This window comes from Salmo trutta, chromosome 26 (genome assembly GCF_901001165.1).
Source record: "Salmo trutta chromosome 26, fSalTru1.1, whole genome shotgun sequence".
NCBI classification, from domain to species: domain Eukaryota; kingdom Metazoa; phylum Chordata; class Actinopteri; order Salmoniformes; family Salmonidae; genus Salmo; species Salmo trutta.
In genome coordinates, this window is record NC_042982.1 from 33,882,769 (window position 1) to 33,898,492 (window position 15,724).

General features: G+C 46.6%; 1 protein-coding gene across 3 annotated transcripts in view; it reads left to right on the forward strand.

Moving 5' to 3' along the window:
* Positions 1–15,724, forward strand: part of robo1 (roundabout, axon guidance receptor, homolog 1 (Drosophila)) — a 314,601-nt gene that overhangs the window by 239,506 nt on the left and 59,371 nt on the right. For all 3 annotated transcript variants that reach the window (XM_029715767.1, XM_029715768.1, XM_029715769.1), the window contains 5 exons: positions 1,714–1,880; positions 2,071–2,192; positions 6,208–6,439; positions 7,343–7,464; positions 11,340–11,511. In XM_029715767.1, coding sequence (XP_029571627.1) covers positions 1,714–1,880; positions 2,071–2,192; positions 6,208–6,439; positions 7,343–7,464; positions 11,340–11,511 — 815 coding nt within the window. The remainder of the gene's footprint in view (positions 1–1,713; positions 1,881–2,070; positions 2,193–6,207; positions 6,440–7,342; positions 7,465–11,339; positions 11,512–15,724) is intronic.

The window sequence follows — 15,724 nt, forward strand, 5'->3', positions numbered from 1 at the left end:
CAGCTACTCTTCCTGGGGTTTATTATGGATCCCCATTAGTTCCTGTCAAGGCAGCAGCTACTCTTCCTGGGGTCCAGCAACATTAACTTCTATGGGCTACGTGGGACGCTAGTAGCCACCTGCGGGACACAGCCAGTGAAATATCAGGGCGGCAAATGCAAAAACAACAAAATGTCATAATTCAACTTTCTCAAACATACAACTATTTTACACAATTTTAAAGATACACTTCTCCTTGATGTAACCACATTGTCCGATTTCAAAAAGGCTTTACAGCGAAAGCAAAACATTAGATTATGTTAGGAGAGTACATAGACAAAAATAATCACACAGCCATTTTCCAAGCAAGGATATGTGTCAATAAAACCCAAAACACAGCTAAATGAAGCACTAACCTTTGACGATCTTCATCAGATGACACTCCTAGGACATTATGTTACACAATACATGTATGTTTTGTTCGATAAAGTTCATATTTATATCCAAAAACAGCATTTTACATTGGCGCATGATGTTCAGAAAATGTATTCCCACCAAAACTACCGGTGAATGTGCACATCAATTTACAAAAATACTCATCATAAATATTGACAAAATATATAACAATTACTTAAAGAATTATAGATAGACTACTCCTGGATGCAACCGCTGTGTCAGGTTTTAAAATAGCTTTACGGCGAAAGCACATTTTTCAATATTCTGAGTACATAGCTCAGCCATCACAGCGAGCTATACAGACACCCGCCAAGTTCGGGGTCACCTAAACTCAGAATTAGTATTAGAAATATTGTCTTACCTTTGCTGATCTTCGTCAGAATGCACTCCCAGGACTGCTACTTCCACAAGAAATGTTGTTTCTGTTCGAAATACTCCATATTTATATCCAAATACCTGCGTTTTGTTCATGTGTTCAGGTCACTATACAAAGGCATACCGCGCGAGCGTGGTACCAGAGACGAAAAAGTCAAAATGTTCCATTACCATACTTAGAAGCATGTCAAACGCTGTTTAAAATCAATCTTTATGGTATTTTTTACGTAAAATTGCGATAATATTCCAACCGGACAATAGCATATTCATTCAAGAAGAAAAAGAAGGAACGGCGAGCTCGCGTGACCGCGCATATCCAATCCCTTTGTTGCCAGGCAGTCCACTCAGTAACTGAGCTCCTATTATCTGCCCAGTGACAGGAGAATGCTCAAACCACTTTCTGAAGGCTTTTGACAGCCAATGGAAGCCTTAGGAAGTGCAACGTCACCCCACAGACACTGTAGTTTCGGTAGAGAATCCAAAGAAGAACTACAATTCTCAGACTTTCCACTTCCTGCTTGGATTTTTCTCAGGTTTTTGCCTGCCATATGAGTTATGTTATACTCACAGACGCCATTCAAACAGTTTTAGAAACTTCAGAGTGTTTTCTATCCAAATCTACTAATAATATGCATATTCTAGTTTCTGGGCCAGAGTAGTAACCTGTTTAAATTGGGTACGTTTTTCATCCGGCCGTGAAAATACTGCCCCCTACAACCCAACAGGTTAAGGCAGTTATATACAATTTAAAAAACATTACATTACATTTCACACAGATTTCACAACACATTAAATGTGCGCCCCCAGGCCACTTCTCTACTACCACATATCATACGCCTACGGTCTGAGTGTGTATGAACTTTAAACCTGATGTGTAACATCCTGTTCTGTCTTCTCTCCTAGTCATGCGTCAGGCAGCAGCTGGCAGACCTTGGCAGAACATGTGAAGACTGAGTCGTATGTACTGAAGGGCCTGAAGGCCAGTGCTGTCTACCTCTTCCTTGTCCGAGCTGCTAACGCCTATGGCCTGAGTGACCCGAGCCCCATCACTGACACCGTCAAAACACAAGGTGGGTCTCTGCTTAATGCTTAATGACTTCAAATGGGCCGCTTTACGGTAGGTCCCTGTCTGGACCTTGTCCCTGTCTGGACCTTGTCCCTGTCTGAACTCTGTCCCAGTCTGAACCCTCTGCTGTACATACTGGACATGTGTTTATCGTGTGTGTGTGTGTGTGTGTGTGTGTGTGTGTGTGTGTGCAGATATCCCCCCCACCAGTCAGGGAGTGGACCACCGTCAGATCCAGAGGGAGTTAGGAGAGGTGGTCATCCACCTTCACAACCCCACCATCCTCTCCTCCTCCTCTGTCAGAGTGCAGTGGACGGTGAGTGGTTTTCTCTGCTTCAAAACACCACTTTAGGGATTACATTCCCAATGAGTGACTTGTAAAGTAATGTATGTACACTACCGTTCAAAAGTTTGGCGTCACTTAGAAATGTCCTTGTATTTGAAAGTAAAGCTCTTTTTTTTGTCCATTAAAATAACATCAAATTGATCTGAAATACAGTGTAGACATTGTTAATGTTGTAAATGACTATTGTAGCTGGAAACGGCAGATTTTTTTATGGAATATCTACATAGGCTTTCAGAGGCCCATTATCAGCAACCATCACTCCTGTGTTCCAAAGGCACATTGTGTTAGCTAATCCAAGTTTATTATTTTAAAAGGCTAATTGATCATTAGAAAACCCTTTTGCAATTATGTTAGCACAGCTGAAATAATTAATGGCCCGGAGTCTGTAGGGATGATCCATGGCCTGGAGCCTGTAGGGATGATCCATGGCCTGGAGCCTGTAGGGATGATCCATGGCCTGGAGCCTGTAGGGATGATCCATGGCCTGGAGCCTGTAGAGAGGATCCATGGCACGAAGCCTCCAGTGATAATACATGGCCTGGAGCCTCCAGTGATGATCCATGGCACAAAGCCTCCAGTGATGACCCATGGCGCAGAACCTGTAGTGATGATCCATGGCACGGAGCCTGCAGCGACGGTCCCCTGTCCGGAACCTACAGCGATGCTCTCCAGTCCGGAGCCTTCAGCGACGCTCCCCAGTCAGGAGCCTCCAGCGATGCTCCCCAGTCAGGAGCCTCCAGCGACGCTCCCCAGTCTGGAGCCTCCAGCGACGCTCCCCAGTCCGGAGCCCCCAGCGACGCTCCCCAGTCCGGAGCCTCCTGAGAAGGCCTGCAGCCCGGAACCTCCTGAGACGGCCTGCAGCCCGGAGTCTTCAGCGACGGTCTGCAGCCCAGAGTCTTCAGCGACGGTCTGCAGCCCAGAGTCTTCAGCGACGGTCTGCAGCCCAGAGTCTTCAGCGACGGACAAAGTCACCATGGAGAGTGGCTAGGTCTGGAGCGCTCTGTGCTCACGGTCGATTTGTTTGCCCACTCAGCAGTGCTAATGTGCTGGTGTCCTGTAGAGGACAGACACTGCACTGCGGAGAGAGAGAGAACAGAGAACAGACTGGAACCCTGTCAAAAGTCTCTAAGTATCCATCTGGTCAGGGCCAGTCACACTGGCCAGCACTGCTGCTGTAAGACCTGTCTTTCTGCTTGTCTGTCTGTCTGCCTGTCTTTCTGCCTGTCTTCAGTCAGAGCTAAACCAACCCACAGCGGCCCACTCACAACACTCCACAACACACAGTCCACTGCCATAAGCCGCCCAGCAGCGCAGCGTGCCAGCCTGTGCCTTCTCAGATTGAAAACACTTGACTGCTGTTAAAACAAGTGAAAAGGAAGAGGTGTCCAACTAGTGCTCTCAGGCTGAAATGGATTGCAGATGTGGGAGGAGAGAGGGAGGAGGAGAAGGAGGATTATAAAGGAGGGGTAGAGATTAAAGGGCAGCTTGCAGAGGTGTTAGGACCTCTATGCTGTTAGATCATGGATATCTTATTAAACACTGTTTGGCTACCATGATTCCATTGGCTCCATGTCGATCTATTCCAGGTTATGTTGAATAGAAGGAAAGTATAACTGTACACCTCCTCACTAGTTGCATCAGACATACTGTATTCTATAAACTGGCTTCTTATACAGTGCGTTCAGAAAGTATTCAGACCCCATGACATTTTATTTTCCACAGCCTTATTCTAAAATTGATTAAATATACACTGTTCCACATCAATATACACCTAATAATGCATAATGATGAAGCAAAAACAGGTTTTTAGACAATTTTGCAAATGCATTGAAAATTAAAAACAGAAATACCTTATTTACATAAGTATTCAGACCCTTTGCTATGACACTCGAAATTGAGCTCAGGTGCATCCTGTTTCCAATGATCATCCTTGATATGTTTCTACAACTTGATTGGAGTCCACCTGTCGTAAATTCAATTGTTTGGAAATAATTTAGAAAGGCACACACCTGTCTACATAAGGTCCCACAATTGACAGGGCATGTCAGAGAAAAATACAAGCCATGAGGTCGAAGGAATTGTCCGTAAATTGTGTCGAGGCACAGAACTGGGGAAGGGTACCAAAAAATGTGTGCAGCATTGAAGGTCCCCAAGAACACGGTGGCTTCCATCATTCTTAAATGGAAGAAGTTTGGAACCACCGAGACTCTTCCTAGAGCTGGCCACCTGGCCAAACGGAGCAATCAGGGCAGGGGCCTTGGTCAGGGAGGTGACCAAGAACCCTATGGTCTCTCTGACAGAGCTCCAGAGTTCCTCTTTGGAGATGGGAGAACCTTCCAGAAGGACAACCATCTCTGCAGCACTCCACCAATCAGGCCTTTATGCTAGAGTGGCCAGATGGAAGCCACTCCTCAGTGAAAGGCACATGACAGCCAGCTTGGAGTTTGCCAAAAGGCACCTGAAGACTCTCAGACCATGAGAAACAAGATTTTCTGCCCTGATGAAACTTATTTGCCTGAATTCCAAGCGTGACATCTAGAGGAAACCTGCTGTGGGGATGTTTTTCAGCGGCAGGGACTGGGAGACTAGTCAATATCGAGGGAAAGATGAACGGCGCAAAGTACAGAGATCCTTGATGAAAACCTGCTCCAGAGCACTCAGGACCTCAGACTGGGGCAAAGGTTCACCCTCCAACAGGACAACGACCCTAAGCACACAGCCAAGACAACACAGGAGTGGCTTTGGGACAAGTCTCTGAATGTCACTGAGTGGCCCTGCCAGAGCCTGGACTTGCACCCGATCGAACATCTCTGGAGCGACCTCTGGACGCTCCACATCCAGCGTCATACCCAACAAGACTCGAGTCTGTCATCGCTGCCAAGGGTGCTTCAATGAAGCACTGAGTAAAGGGTCTGAAAACTTATGTAAATGTGATATTTCCGTTGCACAGTTCTGAGCCTAATGAGACCACCTGAGCCTGCATAATTATTTTTAGTGGAGGATAAAGAAAGTGCTGCCTACCTTTCCCAGAGACCTTGTTTGTTAGTACAGTACAGTACAGTAGTACAATACACTACAGTAAAGTAATACAATACAATACACTACAGTACAGTACAGTAGTGCAATACACTACAGTACAGTAATACAATACAATACACTACAGTAGTACAATACACTACAGTACAGTACAGTACAGTACAGTAGTACAATACACTACAGTACAGTACAGTAGTACAATACAGTACAGTAGTACAATACACTACAGTACAGTGCTGTACAGTACCATTCTAGTTCACACCAATAGGTTGTATTGTAGAGTTCACACATACAGTGGAGGCACATGCATAGATGATCCCTGACTGACTACACAGAGCCTCTCTAAATCAAGATCCACCTTTACCAATGCTCTATTATACGATATGATCTCTGTCATCATGGCTCTCTCTGTATCCTCAGCATATCCTGTCCCCTTGTGTGTGTGAGTCAGTCTGTATGAGAGGCTGCACTGTCCCCCTGATCCTAGACTAGAGTCCCCAGTAAGTCAGGAGGAGACGGGCCGTGCTGTTCTGCGTGTCCTGTTCTAGCCTCCTGTAACCAGGACCAGACTCTCGGAACCTCTGGGCTATGACCTCATGGTGCGCTGCGGTTTCCAGACATTGCTGCCGCTCCAAATGGAACCGCTCCGCTGGCCGACACACACTCGGAGGGATGGATTGATAGATGGATGGACGGATAAGTGGATGGACCATGTGATGAGTTAGCACTCCAGACCCCGCCAGCCAGCCAGCCAGCCAGCCAGCCAGCCAGCCAGCCAGCCAGAGACAGCCACATTAGTAAAACTGGCCTACAGCTACAACTGAACTGTCTATTGATAATGTTCCAGAATGATGCTGAGAGCCTTTCCACTGTAGAGTCACTGAGTGCCTAAATGGAGTCAAGCTGACCGTGTGTGCATGTGTGTGTTATTATCTCCCCTGGCCACTAGGTGGAGCAGCAGTCTCAGTACATCCAGGGTTATAAGGTGATGTACCGTGCCTCTCCAGAGGGCCAGCAGAGGAGTGACTGGGCTGTGTTTGAGGTGAGAACTCCAGGGGAGGACAGTACTGTGGTGCCCCAGCTCAGGAAGGGAGTCACCTACGAGTTCAAAGTTCGCCCCTTCTTCAACGAGTTCCAGGGAACAGACAGTGAGGTCAAGATAGCTAAGACTCTGGAGGAAGGTGGGTGGACATGTCTGTGTGTGTGGGTGTGCATAAGTGTGTGTGCGCGGACAGAGTTTGTCTGTGACCTTTGTAACTATGCGTGTGTGAGAACAGCAGCTGTTCCCAGCGGGCGTAGAGAGTAAAGGAGGATTTTATGTTCTGTGGTGTTTCTGTGTGTTAGGCCAGATGTTGTACTGTTGGAAAAAGTCCTGTGAAATCCAGAGGATGATGAACCCAAATACTATTTGTCAACTAGGTGCTGTGTTAATTATTGAAAAGGATGTGGTTGTGTGGCTACAAAAATCTTTCGGGGTTTGGGTGCAACCCAGAGCTCATATAGGCCATATGAAAGAGAGAAGCTTTGTGAAAAGTTATGTGGAATGAATGAGAGAGGAGCTGACTGAAATGTGTGTGGGTGTGTGTTTTCATTCTTCCTTGTTTTATTCAGCAAAGCTTTGTTGCTAATTGTGTTGCTAATTGTTTTCGTAGTTCAAACACGATGGCCTCACACCCGTGAGCAGGAATGCCATGATTTCATTACAGTCAATCAGAACGAGATTAAGAGTGTTATGTTGTATGTTGTCATAATAAATTAACTTTAATTAAACTCATCAGGGTAGACTCATCACAGAACACACAGGTGTAAACATTGCAATCAGAATTCTCTCTTTGAATGAATAAACAGTGATTTTTTAAAATTTCCTTGTAAACACTTTCTCTGAACAAAGAAAAATAGTCATTTTAGCACAGACCCCTAGTGAATAGAGACAGTCCAACTGTGACTCTGTCATTTCTACTTCTGTTCTCTTCTGGATAGCATCCATTTATGAGAGCAGTAGAAGTGAGGAGAGAGCAGACAGTGTGTGTTACTGTTGATGGTGTATTATATTAACATGTGTCTGTCTATCTGTCTGTCCCCAGTTCCCAGTGCAGCCCCTCGTGGGGTTACCGTCACAGAGAGCGGGGACAATGGGACCGCCATCGTGGTCTCCTGGCAACCGCCTCCAGAGGAGGAGCAGAACGGGGTGGTCCAGGAGTACAAGGTGAGAACACTGGCAGGGACACTCAAATTACCCATATATACTCTGAGTTTGGTCAAAGGTAGTGTACTAAGGTAGTGTACTACTATGTAGACAACCCCTGGCCTCTGGTCTGCAGGGCATATCTACTGTAACAACATGTAATTATTTGTAACACAGAGCGAGACAAAGGAGAGACAGACTAAGGTAATGATACATGGGTAGAGGTTATCATCTTCCTCTGTGCCTAGTGATCTCAGAGCTGGAAGAGACAGTAGGACGTTAATGTGTGATGGTGGGTAGAAAGGGTTGTGAAACAGTGCCATCTGGTGGACTAGATAGATGTACACAATTTCTGAGTTGTCCTGGGAGGCTCTCTCTGTTCCTTAGTGCAGGGGTATTGAACTCCTAATCTGCTGGGTCCGGAGCCTGCTGGTTTTCTGTTCATAATTAATTGAGGTAGAAGGAGAAGAGGAGAAGGAGAAGAGGAGAAGAATGGGGGGAAAAGCACTGGTCATTTCACCATGTATTCCACATTGATTCAACAGAATTTAATTGAAATAATGTAGAAACAACATTGATTCAACCAGTGTGTGACCAGTGGGTGGCTTCGAGGTCCAGATTTGAATTTGAGTGCCTTCGTGGATTATTCAGACGTAGTCTAGGGAAGGACTAACTGATGTCTTATCTATACAGCCATTCATTATATCCATATGTTATAGTCATACATTATATCCATACATTATAGTCATACATTATAGCCACACATTATAGCAGCCAAACATTTTAGCAGCCATACATTTTAGCCATACATTACAGCCATACATTATACTCATATATTGTATCCATACATATAACCATACATTATACCCATTCATTACATCATAGTCATACATTATAGCCATACATTACAGGCATACCTTATATGTTGTATGCATACATTATAGGCATACCTTATAGTCATACACTATAGCCATACGTTGTATCAATACATTGTATATTCATCCTGCTGATTAATAAAGCTAATGATGAGAGGACTGCAGGCTTAAAATCTAGATAAGGATATATTTTCTGAATACCTATTGGCGCTTGGCCATTGGCCCACAAGCTACTCTTATGAGCCTCTTAAATCATTCGAAGGGATTTCTTTGACTCTGCTCTGCTGGAAAGAGGGTTATGAATGGGAAAGACAGACAGAGAATCCAATCAAGGTGAAGACAACGGAAGAGTGAGATTATAGCAGGGAAAATAGAGCAAAGCTTGTGAGATATTTTGGGGAAGGCTTCTCTTGTTAAAATGTTTCATCTTTTACTGCAGTGGGCTAAATCAGGGTCACAGAGTGATTCCTGGTAGTCTTAAACCAATCTACTTTGAATCAAAAGTATAGACCTCACAAATACAGTATGGTTATGGGCTTAACAAAAGAAGACACCTGGACCATGGCGGATATAGAGTTGAAATGTATTACATTTTGAGTTGCATCCCAATATTACACTTTATATACATCACAGAAGACTGAAACATAACAAAACCATTTGACATAGAAAACACCAGATTTTCATTGTTAAAAAATAAATAAATAAATGAAATTATGACAAATATTAATAGCATTCCACCAATGAGGCCAAAGGGGGCGCTTTGGGTCATTGACTTCAGGAAAGGGCTACTCCATTCCATGTAGTTCAGCCATAGCATTCCTCTCTCTTCCCTCTGCTCCACTCCCTCCTCTCTGTGTTCACTCATAAGTATTCTCTTTGTGTAACCCCCTCTCTGTGTTCACTCATAAGTATTCTCTTTGTGTAAGCCCCTCTCTGTGGCCAGCACACTCCTCATATAACATGCAGTGTGAGTACTGACATTTTAATTGGAACGTTTTTTTTGTCACAGGGAATGTAGGTTAGTGTTGGAGGGGAGACACAGCAAAGTCAGTTTAAAAGTTAAGCCACTGTTAATTTTCCAGGTAAATGTTTTCTGCCGATAGGGTTTATAGTAATTTCATGGTTGTTAAATCTGGCGCGGGGAGCGTTCCTTGGTCATTACTGCGTCTGGTCCCTAGTGGCGCTTCTTCCCACCACGACTCCTAAAGCAGCCCCTCAGGCTTCTGGGGCTTTTTAACACTGCCCCCTACCTCCAAACACACACACACACACACACACACACACACACACAGGTCTGTGTGTGAGGGCTGTTAACATATGGTGGCGGGGGTAAAGAAAGCAGAGGCGGCCAGGATCAAGATGCTGGGGTTAGCCAGGTTCAAGATTCTGGGGTTAGCCAGGTTCAAGATTCTGGGGTTAGCCAGGTTCAGGATGCTGGGGTTAGCCAGGTTCAAGATGCCGGGGTTAGCCAGGTTCAAGATGCTGGGGTTAGCCAGGTTCAAGATGCTGGGGTTAGCCAGGTTCAGGATGCTGGGGTTAGCCAGGTTCAAGATGCTGGGGTTAGCCAGGTTCAAGATGCTGGGGTGAGCCAGGTTCAAGATGCTGGGGTTAGCCAGGTTCAATATGCTGGGGTTAACCAGGTTCAGGATGCTGGGGTTAGCCAGGTTCAGGATGCTGGGGTTAGACAGGTTCAGGATGTTGAGGTTAGCCAGGTTCAGGATGTTGGGGTTAGCCAGGTTCAGGATGTTGGGGTTAGCCAGGTTCAGGATGTTGGGGTTAGCCAGGTTCAGGATGTTGAGGTTAGACAGGTTCAGGATGCTGGGGTTAGCCAGGTTCAAGATGCTGGGGTTAGCCAGGTTCAGGATGCTGGGGTTAGACAGGTTCAGGATGCTGGGGCTAGCCAGGTTCAGGATGCTGGGGTTAGCAAGGTTCAGGATGTTGAGGTTAGCCAGGTTCAGGATGCTGGGGTTAGACAGGTTCAGGATGTTGAGGTTAGACAGGTTCAGGATGTTGAGGTTAGCCAGGTTTAGGATACTGGAGTTAGCCAGGTTCTGGATGCTGGGGTTAGCCAGGTTCAGGATGCTGGGGTTAGACAGGTTCAGGATGTTAGGGTTAGACAGGTTCAGGATGTTGAGGTTAGACAGGTTCAGGATATTGAGGTTAGACAGGTTCAGGATGTTGAGGTTAGCCAGGTGCAGGATGTTGAGGTTAGACAGGTTCAGGATGTTGAGGTTAGCCAGGTTCAGGATGCTGGGGCTAGCCAGGTTCAGGATGCTGGGGTTAGCCAGGTTCAGGATGCTGGGGTTAGACAGGTTCAGGATGCTGGGGTTAGCCAGGTTCAGGATGCTGGGTTTAGACAGGTTCAGGATGTTGGGGTTAGACAGATTCAGGATGTTGAGGTTAGACAGGTTCAGGATGTTGAGGTTAGCCAGGTTCAGGATGATGAGGTTAGACAGGTTCAGGATGTTGAGGTTAGCCAGGTTCAGGATGTTGAGGTTAGCCAGGTTCAGGATGTTGAGGTTAGACAGGTTCAGGATGATGAGGTTAGACAGGTTCAGGATGTTGAGGTTAGCCAGGTTCAGGATGTTGAGGTTAGCAGCCCTCATGCTGAGGTGAATGTATGAAGCACTGTGTGACCTGGATTGAGTTAGCCTGAGAGAGCCCTCTCTCCCCTCTGTGAGTCACTGACAAACCTGCGCTGCTGCTGCTGCAGTAGGGTTATGGAGGTGATTACTGACCCACACTTTGCTTTTCATGGGGTTAGGTTACACTCACTCAGACAGGGGGGACATGTTATGGCTCCCACAGCTAATACTGACTCTGTGTGGAACACACCCAGACAAACAGAAAAATGTGTCCCAGTGTTTTTATATGTGGAATACCTGGGTGGAATAATTCAATCTACGCTGTGTGCTGAAATGATACATTAGCATCAACCAGCAGTAGCTAACTTGCTGTACATGTCACACCACCATCAGAACACTGTTATAATGTCTCATTGCTCTCTCTCTGTCCTGTCAGATCTGGTGTTTGGGGAATGAGAGCAAATACCATATCAACCGTACGGTGGACGGCTCTACCTTCTCCTTGCTGATCTCCAGCCTGGCTCCAGGGATCCGTTACAGTGTGGAGGTCGCAGCCAGCACTGGGGCAGGCCCAGGGGTCAAGTCGGATGTCACCTTCTTCCAGATAGGTGAGTGGAGGAGAACTCTGACCTGCATTTCTCTGCGCCCAGCAGAAGGTTCAAATAACCTGATTTTCCCTCGGGTGGAAGAGGAGGGAGAGGAGGGATATGTCCTACTATGTGTCCTCACTTGTTAACTCCTTACATTGTGGATTCCAAGGCTTACTGCCTAATAACCGCCCCACCTTCTTTAACCGCAATGGCTGGCAAATAGTCAATGGACATTTTGTAGTATTGACTTCCCTTTAATCCTATTCTGAAGGGTTTATTAATCTACGTTTACAGCTGTCATATTAATATTAAAGGAGTGTTATGACATCGTTTTACAATGAAGCAAATCCTTGAATTCCTTTGTGCCCCTGTCTGCTCACCTGGTCTTGGTCTATAATAGTGGTTAGATGTGGAATTGAAATGATTACCGTACCAATTATAGCCACGGTAGACCTCATACAGAGTGCTTGATGAGCATGACTGACAGTGACACTCAATGTTATTCTATCTTAATGCCGTGTTTACCACTGTCAGTGTACAGCCTCAATCGTTTTCACCTGACTGACATTGTGATAAAACGTTTCATGAAATTCCTGCTAGGCAGCAGTTCAGTGCTTGTAGCTTGGCTGCCCCACCCTGCTCTGCTCTGTTTTGCCGTGTTCTGTTCTGCCCTGCCCTTCTCTGCCTTGCTCTGCTCTGTTCTGCCCTTCCCTTCTCTGCCTTGCTCTGCTCTGTTCTGCCCTTCCCTTCTCTGCCTTGCTCTGCTCTGCTCTGTTCTGCCCTGCCCTGCCCTGCTCTGCCTTGCTCTGCTCTGTTCTGCCCTTCCCTTCTCTGCCTTGCTCTGCTCTGCTCTGTTCTGCCCTGCCCTGCCCTGCTCTGCCTTGCTCTGCTCTGTTCTGCCCTTCCCTTCTCTGCCTTGCTCTGCTCTGCTCTGTTCTGCCCTGCCCTGCCCTGCTCTGCCTTGCTCTGCTCTGTTCTGCCCTGCCCTGCTCTGCCTTGCTCTGCTCTGTTCTATTCTGCCCTGCCCTGCTCTACCTTGCTCTGCTCTGTTCTATTCTGCCCTGCCCTGCTCTACCTTGCTCTGCTCTGTTCTATTCTGCCCTGCCCTGCTCTACCTTGCTCTGCTCTGTTCTATTCTGCCCTGCCCTGCTCTACCTTGCTCTGCTCTGTTCTGCCCTGCCCTGCTCTGCCTTGCTCTGCTCTGTTCTATTCTGCCCTGCCCTGCTCTACCTTGCTCTGCTCTGTTCTGTTCTGCCCTGCTCTGCCTTACTCTGCTCTGTTCTGTTCTGCCCTGCCCTGCTCTGCCTTGCTCTGCTCTGTTCTGTTCTGCCCTGCCCTTCTCTGCCTTGCTCTGCTCTGTTCTATTCTGCCCTGCCCTGCTCTACCTTGCTCTGCTCTGTTCTGTTCTGTTCTGCCCTGCCCTGCTCTGCCTTGCTCTGCTCTGTTCTGCCCTGCCCTGCTCTGCCTTGCTCTGCTCTGTTCTATTCTGCCCTGCCCTGCTCTACCTTGCTCTGCTCTGTTGTGTTCTGCCCTGCTCTGCTTTGCTCTGCTTTGCCCTGCTCTGCTTTGCACTGCTCGGCCCTGTTCTGTTCTGCCCTGCCCTTCTCTGCCTTGCTCTGCTCTGTTCTGTTCTGCCCTGCCCTGCCCTGCTCTGCCTTGCTCTGCTCTGCTCTGTTCTGTTCTGTTCTGCCCTGCCCTGCTCTGCCTTGCTCTGTTCTGTTCTGTTCTGTTCTGTTCTGCCCTGCCCTTCTCTGCCTTGCTCTGCTCTGTTCTGTTCTGCCCTGCCCTGCTCTGCCTTGCTCTGCTCTGTTCTGCCCTGCCCTGCTCTGCCTTGCTCTGCTCTGTTCTATTCTGCCCTGCCCTGCTCTACCTTGCTCTGCTCTGTTGTGTTCTGCCCTGCTCTGCTTTGCCCTGCTCTGCTTTGCAATGCTTGGCCCTGTTCTGTTCTGCCCTGCCCTTCTCTGCCTTGCTCTGCTCTGTTCCAATCTGTTCTGCCCTGCCCTGCTCTGCCTTGCTCTGCTCTGTTCTGTTCTGCCCTGCCCTGCTCTGCCTTGCTCTGCTCTGTTCTGTTCTGTTCTGTTCTGTTCTGCCCTGCCCTTCTCTGCCTTGCTCTGCTCTGTTCTGTTCTGCCCTGCCCTGCTCTGCCTTGCTCTGCCCTGCTCTGCCTTGCTCTGCTCTGTTCTGTTCTGTTCTATTCTGCCCTGCTGTTCTGCTCTGCCCTGTTCTGCTCTGTTCTTCCCTGCTCTTTTCTGTTCTGTTCTCCAGTCGAAGAGGCAATGTTCTAGTGCATAACAAGAGCAATAAACCATGAACTCTGGCACAACTGTGTGTTTTGAGATTACATGTATTTATTAACCCTTTATTAGCTTACCTGTCAAGATCATGGTACTGGAGGGGCTGTAAGACCCAATGTAGCAAGTTATTTTTCAGACAAATTTCTTCTCTCTCCATTTGTCATGTGGAGAGTCAAGACCAGCTACAGTGCATGTGTACACTGTGTATGTACAGTATAGTACTGCTGATACCTGGCACATCAGTCAGTCATGACTTTGCGTCCCTACACAGGATGCATTATAGCTACCTGGGATGAATATAATTCAGTCTTCACTCATATGGCCCAGGCTATTTAAGATCCTCTGTTAGAATACTCCACAAATCTGAGCTACGACAAATCTGCTCACGGTAAAGTCAATAAATGATAGCAACATGAAACAGCGGTGATGGGTGCTTGGTAGAGGGACAGCTGTGTGTCTGTGTGTGTTAAAGTGGGCTGGGATGGGCATGGAGAAGCAGGAAGCTGTGACTGATACAATTTCTCTCACTTGAGGGCTTCCAGCGGCGCCTGTTGCCACGTTCCAACACTGGAATGGAAAAACGCCCCTGCGGGACCCGCGCTTCACCCTAATGCATTTGTCACACTATAGGCTTGTTTGCGTCATGGCATAGCAGCCTAGATACCTGTACAATCCCTGAGGACTGTTTAGTCACATTGGTACTCTGCTTCCATCCTCACAGAAACAGTCATGAAATCCACATAGTAGTGGGGAAGGAGAGAAAAAAGAGAGAGAGGGATCCCCAACTCGACAAAGAGAGAGAGAGAGAGAGAGAGAGAGAGAGAGAGAGAGAGAGAGAGAGAGCGAGAGAGAGAGACAGAGAGAGAGAGAGAGAGAGAGAGAGAGAGAGAGAGAGAGAGAGAGAGAGAGAGAGAGAGAGAGAGAGAGAGAGAGAGAGATGGGAAGAGGTAGCAACACTGGAACTTTGGGAAACCTGTTTGCCTCTGGCTGAGTGAGTCTGTAAAGATAAAAGTGGTTGCAACATGAAACAAGAGAGAGATAAAAAAAAAGAGATGAAGAAAGTTAGAAAAGCAAGTTGACATGAAGACATTTCTTAGGGGGACAACACTCTTTCATGTGAGGCACAGAGAGAATAGACAGATGAAGAAAACAGGCCTTTGTTGTGTGATCACTAGTTCTGGCGGTTCATTTTGACTAGTAGAACAGTAGCAAAAGCTAACAGAAAGACATACCCAAGCTGCACATTAAAGGGCTATAGTGTGCTAATGACTAGTACTATGTTTTTATTAGTACTGCTGTGATCTCATTTGCTGTAATAATATCTAATAGAATGTTGCTCAGTGTGTGATTATGCTTCTTTAAGTCTTCCTGGGTGTGTGTAATATTCCGGTAGTGTGCTTCCTGGTTCAACTTTGATACGAATAGATTATGCTTAAATCTCCTGGGTTGAGACCTTTTGTCTATTCACCTGTCATTGTTGACTGGGATCAGTTCTGGGATCAATTCTGAAAGCCTTTTGTAATAGAGAGAGTGTTCCATCTCTGCAGCTCCAGAGCCCAGGCCCAGCCTTACACTCACCTGCAGAGATGAAAGAAGTCTTTTGTATGTCAGAAGAAAAGACAACGTTCATATTTATGCCCTTTCCTGACTTCATTTAGCTTTTTCTACCCCCTACTTCAAAATCATTCCCTGTTTCAGGCTTTTCCACTTGGTTTGAACTTTTGTGTTTAGAATAAATCAAATCAACTTGTATTTGTCACATGTACCGAATACAACAGGTGTAGACCTTACAGTGAAATGCTTACTTACAAGCCCTTAACCAACAATGCTTTAAGAAGTTAAGGAAAAAAGTGTCAAGATAAAAATAGATGAGTAAAAAATTGAAAATAACAAATAATGTCCTTTCTTCTCTCTCTCTTTCTCCCCTTTTTACTGCT